Source organism: Cydia fagiglandana, chromosome 10 (assembly GCF_963556715.1).
Source record: "Cydia fagiglandana chromosome 10, ilCydFagi1.1, whole genome shotgun sequence".
Lineage (NCBI taxonomy): Eukaryota > Metazoa > Arthropoda > Insecta > Lepidoptera > Tortricidae > Cydia > Cydia fagiglandana.
This window is the reverse complement of record NC_085941.1, coordinates 4111947-4118331: the sequence shown is the minus strand read 5'-3', so window position 1 is coordinate 4118331 and position 6385 is coordinate 4111947. Positions and strand designations below refer to the sequence as shown.

Sequence of the window (6385 nt, the reverse complement as noted above, 5' to 3'; positions counted from 1 at the left end):
GCTTATTAAGCGAACATCAAACTTTTACAACAAGCGCCTTACTTATTTTATGTCCCGCTCAAATTACTAGAAACTTCGTGAAAATATTTGGTTCCAATCCATGACAAACAAAATTTTATGGTTATTTTTAGGTGTTCTATTTACTAGCGAGTATTTGGGGGTAAACATGTTTACCTACTAATTCCTTTACATGAGGTTAATGTGGATGTCTAGGGCTGTCCTGCTGACTAACCACCGAAAGATGGCGTGATTGTGCACAAGTTGCGTTTCCAAAATTCAAACATTTTCTAAGACGTGTTAATATTTACCGCACACAACAAAAAATATGTTTTTAGAAAACAAACAGTGCGGTGGGACCAAACTGGTAAAAATAAATTACCTGTAGACCCACTCACTGTGGTTCAAAAGAGGTGCAATCGCGGTTAAAACGCTCGTGAGGATGGTGGTGTCGTATTTATTTGTTTTACAAGGGGGCAAAATTGTTGTTTAACCGCTCGTGCTAATATTGATACCCGAGTAAGCGAAAGATTCTAAAATTGAACTACGAGCGTAGCGAGTGGTTCGAAAAATGGAATCTTGAGCGTTGCGAGGCTTTCAAAGCACGAGGGTTAAACAAAATGTAACGTATATAAAATATAGGGATTTACCATATGTGGTTGTGAGATAAGATTTTGAATGTAGAAGAGACGTTACATTAAATACTTACTGATACTTACTAAATCTAAGCCGGATAAATCTCTGAAGAGCAACGGACCTTTAGTTTCAAGGACCGTCCTGTGCTGCCCTGGATATAACTGGGAAAGATGCTTTTGGCAAAAGTAAAAACAAGATGGTTAATTAATACTTGTATTGTCGACCCGCGCAAAAAACACAAAAGACAAAAATTTTCACTACACCAACCCGAAGCAAATATTAAATGTAAAATATCAAACAAAATCATACCAAATCAAATCCAAATGAATGTTATTAAATATTTATCATCCAAAATCATCATTTAAAAGTCAATTCTACCAGCAAACAGAAGAAAGCAACTCAAAATTTCCATTTGATTACTTTGCCTCACATGACATGTGAATAAAATGCAACGTTGCTATCAGTTTTTGAAGTGCAAAGTAAGCCTTTCCGAGCTGGTGTGGTGAAAAAATTAGTATAAATTTATAAAACAGCAAACCATGGTCACCCTCAGACAACCATCAAGTTTACGTTAACACTACTAAGCGCACTAACAATTTGCCTTCGGCAATTTACAAATGTGAAGCCATTTGTAAATCGACGACGCCGTTTGTAAATGGCGGATTCTTACAATTTGCCTGCGACAAATACACAGAAACAGACAGACGCGGCGGGGACTTTATTTTATAAGGTGTAGTGATAGTGATGGTATCATCACTATCGCGAAGCGCTGGTGGCCTAGCGGTAAGAGCGTGTGACTTTCAATCCGGAGGTCACGGGTGCAAACCCCGGCTCGTACCAATGAGTTTTTCGGAGCTTATGTACGAAATATCATTTGATATTTGCCAGTCGCTTTTCGGTGAAGGAAAACATCGTGAGGAAACCGGACTAATCCCAACTAGGCCTAGTTTCCCTGGGTTGGAAGGTCAGATGACAGTCGCTTTCGTAAAAACTAGTGCCTACGTCAAATCATGGGATTAGTTGTCAAGCGGACCCCAGGCTCCCATAAGCCGTGGCAAAATGCCGGGATAACGCCAGGAAGAAGAAGAAGAAGAATGATAGTGATGGTATGGGGCATAGTTTTTAAAGCGCTTTGAGTACAACATTCTTGTTTTATACATATATTTCATACAGTCAGTCACTCAGGTGTGTCTTTATCGAAATAAGGCAGACACTTTTCCATATAAGCTCGCGTTGTAGCGCAGCTGTCAGTGTCCAGCCAGTCAGGACATTTCTGAAAATTAAATAATTGTTTTATTTAAGTCAATGATATACTAATTTGTTTTTTGACGGTAGATTAATGAAATATGTCGATTTTATTTGTTTGTCCGTTATTTTTAGGCCTTCAAAACGAACATTCCATAATTTTTGTTAATCTTCTTAATTAAGTGATAATTTGATAAATTTCAACATACCCATATTACCTATCGCAAAAGCAATGCGAGAATGTAAAAATAAAATTGATGTCGCCGTTTCCTAAAGAAATTAACCGGAATTTGGCCTATAATAGTTAACAAAGAATGTCAATTTCTATCAGTGCAGTCTTATTTACTAGTGTTGTCTGAAAATGTTATGAAACTTATGAATTATTAAAAGCAAGACATAACAAATCTTACGTTATATAAATTAGAATTGATGCACCAAAGTACTCTGTCCGCGTCACACATCTGATCGAATCCAAACAAAGGCTTGTTACCAAGACAGCTGCAAAATTAGAAAAGGAGTTAAAGCACTATCATAAAGAATAGGTCCGGGGTTCATATCGCATTAGTTTTGAAACATACTACACAGTTATATGTAAGAGTGAGAATGTAATATGGTACATCTATATAAATATTTCCTCCGGGCCCTACGGTAGACACGAATTAAATTATGCTCAAACAAAAGAGCTTAAAAAAATAACACTTTCGTATTGTCGCATATTTTGCATTAATAATTAAAAATTTCGACAAATAATGCCATATTCACTTCGTTTGTTGACATTTGACAGCTATGGTTGCATTCAGAAATTGTAATTATGTTTGTGTCCGGCATATTATAGTGGGTCAAGCAATTCTTGTATTTATTAAATTAGAAGCTCTTGATACTTTAGCAATACTTACCATATCAACTACTACTACTCTTATCAAGCTCGCTACTGCAACTCTTATCAAGGCATCATGCTTATCTACTGTTGCTACAGTAAAAATCACCCTGTTTGGGGTGGCCCATATAGTTGACTAGTAGATAGTAGATATTATTAGCATTTTCAAAATAAACCCTGCTTTCGAAGTTAGTTCAATATACAATATGATAAGTCTAGGCGAAATCTATTTGTTTTAAGATCATTATTATAGTTCTCGTCAAGTAGGTGCTACATCTAACTATTCAGTATAAAGGCTATTTGAAACTCCTTCTTCGATCAAGTTACAATTACTTTCAGTCCATGTATGGACTTATTCTCATGTATGTGTACTTATTCTCATGTATATGTAACAAAAGTTATACGAAATAAAACTAAAGCAAGCCATCCATCACCCACATATTTTTAGCAGCATTAACTGCAGGCATCCACTCCCTTCTCTTCGCCACCCACTCGTTCAGGTACTGCTTGAAGGAAACCTTGTCAATCTCATCGTTGTCGAAGAGCAAATCGTTGTTCCGGAGTACGCACTTTTTTTCTGTACACTGTGGAATCAAACTGAGATTAGTCTTAGCAATAAGGAAGAAACTAAAAGGTAAAATAGCCATTTTTCCTAGCCTGGTAGAGTTCCATCCTACGAAGGCATAGAGATGCTGTGTCGGAATAACTGTCAGGTCATTTAGTGTTTATTAAAAATACATTATAGGTACTCCTAAGATATGGATGTCGACTGTTTAATGTTTATCTAAATATAGATGACAATGCACATACATTGCAAGAACAATAAATTTGTAATGACTATGTAGTCTGAAGCGATTACAAATTGTTTTTGCTACCCCGTTGCCTCGTGCCAGGAGTCTTTGTAGATAACTTAGGTAAACTAACGCCACCGATGGACATCACATGGACGTCAACACAACCACCCATTCCCACATCCCATTCACACTATAAGTCTCACGCATAGTAGATAAAGTCCCTCTCTTTCTCAATAAATTAATAGTTAAAAAAACACTAGAAAAACACGCTTTTAACCTGATCGTGTTTTTCACAGGTGCAAATACGACTATGATACGATATTCCATCATGGAATGCCAGTGCCCATCTTCCGGCTTCATCATCAGACCTTGAAACCTAATCATGGTCAAAGTTTATTACAAGACTTTCCTAACAAATCTAATCAAAGCTATGATACGATGTTCCATCATGAAGTTCCAGTTCATACCTTCCGGCTCCATCATGAGATCAGTTTGACAGTACCATATTATTGTATTGTCATCAGAACTACATACAGCTGCCAATTTTCATGATGCTACGATCCTTGGAAGATGGTTAAATTAGTTACCTTAGATTCCATTACATAGTTACTATACAGGTTGACCTAATAAAAGCGTGTTAAAAACCTTATACACCACATATATAAATATAAAAACCTCAGGTGATCCAATAATGGCGGGCCCTTGCGCTGGTTTATTATCTAGCCTCAGGCATCCTGCATTGGTTTTTTCATCGAACAGGTCTGGAATTATGCAGCATTGAGCAGGCGTGTCCTAAAAATCACGTACAATCGGTATTATAAAAATAAAATACGTTCATCATCATCATCATATCAGCCATAAGACGTCCATTGCTGAACATAGGCCTTCCCCTTGGACCTCCATACGTGCCGGATAGGGGGTGAATGCCATAATCGCCACAGGCGGGTTGGCGATCGCAGTCGAGTACACCGAATTTGAAGGACGCTGCTGCCCGTCCACTGGTGGTCATGGACGTAGTTTAAGGACATACCCGGGTCCAAAATACGTTACACGTAGAAAAATAGAGGGAACGAGAGGAAGGAGGAAGACAGAGAATAAATTATTTCAACCAAATATAAAAAACGGTTCAGGTCGTGTCATACCAGAGAATAAGGAGTTGGCAGAGGACCGGACGAGTTGGAAATTGCTCCACCGACAAAAGCACAGCTCTTAAAAATAAAGAAGAAGAAGAATACGCATAGTAGGAATGAGAAATAGAATTATGCTATTATTATGCCTTATGGTGAAAAAAGTCATCGCCAAAGATTTAAACGCCTGTGGGTTAGCGGAAACCGATGTCCAGGATAGAGCGAAGTGGAAGGAGAAAAGTAGGAAAGCGGAGCCCGTCACAGTACGGGACAAACGCTAGGAGCATGATGACGATGATACCTTGTGACATTAAGTCCGCCATTTGTACTTTCTTGTATTGTGTAATAAAGGTTAAATAAATAAATATGCTTGTATTTCTGTGTTCTTTTGTATTGTTTAATTTTATTGAGGTATGTGGTGGTTTTATTGTTTTGTTTTGTTGGTGTGTGTGGGATATTTGTATTTGTATGTGCGATCTCACGGCCTGATTCAAACTTTAAGATACGTCAAAAATTTGCTAAAGACACGATATATGTATATCGCATATATTATCAGTGTCAAAAGTGAAGGTTTTGTTTGAAGAAACGTAATTTTTGACACCGACATATGAGTCGCTTAACTTCAAACTCGGGTAAATCCATCTGTCAGATTATGCGATTTTGGTATTAAGAAAAGGTAATAGGGTAGATATTTGCTGAGAGGGTCGAATGGATTTACCCGAGTTTGATGTTAAGCGACACATATCCGATCCATGTAGTGTCTTAAGCAAATTTTTAACATTATCTTAAAGTTAGAATGAGACCCTGAGTGTCTTCAAGGCAATTTGAAACGGCTACTTATCGCCACTTGCATCATTCCACGAACCCGGGTTAACCGGTTAAATCTGAGTTACCATGGTTATCAGGTACAATTTGACACTAGATTAACGGTTTAACCGCTTAACCCTGGGTTATTGGGATGGTGCAAGTGGCCCTTAGGTACTTACTACTGAATCTCTGAGCTATATCTTACCGTTGGTTTTCGTTGGCATTGTGGCGATGACCTTTTTGGCATAAAGGCCCGTAGTGCTCTTTCTATAGGTAGTTCATTAATTTGAGCAGAAATGACCTGAAATGTAAAACCGAAAATAACTAAACATAGGCAATAAATTTATTTTATTATCTATGTTTAATATACAGGGTGTGTCTGACCATGGGGCTTTAAATCCAGGGCTCGATTCTACTCGCTAAACTGAGCTACTTTTATTTTGACACCAACCCCGAAACCCCAAAAAAAAACGTTTACTTTTTCATACATTTTGGCTGATCAGATGTCGACGTTTTCTATGGAACAGCCAAAAAAAATTCCCCGACTTTACGGTTAGTCCGCATAGTAAAAGTAGTTCAGTTTAGCGAGTAAATCAAGCCCTGGATTAAAGCCCCATGGTCAGACACACCATGTATTTAATGCCCCATTACGACGCCCTGTGCTATAATAAGCACATTACGTGACTTCGTCGAATTACTTTAAAGGGCCATGCATTGTAAAACGTTGTACGATACACGTGCGAACAGGTAATTTGCAACTCGTGGTGATTTAAAACAATCCCTTTGGTCGTGTTTTAAAATTCGCCACAAATTTTGCACTTGTATCGTAAATACCTATTATCACTTCTTCTTCTTCTTTATATTTTTATATATATTCTCTTCTTCTTTATATTATCTTGTTG

The 6385-nt window shown here is 37.7% G+C and overlaps 1 protein-coding gene across 1 annotated transcript; it reads right to left on the bottom strand.

The window, feature by feature from the left end:
- Nucleotides 1-1777: 1777 nt before the first annotated feature.
- LOC134668192 (uncharacterized) lies at nt 1778-5785 on the bottom strand. Its single transcript, XM_063525697.1, has 5 exons — nt 5689-5785; nt 4225-4341; nt 3194-3339; nt 2289-2376; nt 1778-1906 (listed from the first exon to the last, which is right to left on the bottom strand). The coding sequence occupies exons 1-5, from the start codon at nt 5728-5730 to the stop codon at nt 1811-1813; spliced, it is 489 nt and encodes a 162-aa protein (XP_063381767.1). The 5' UTR covers nt 5731-5785; the 3' UTR covers nt 1778-1810.
- Nucleotides 5786-6385: the final 600 nt, after the last annotated feature.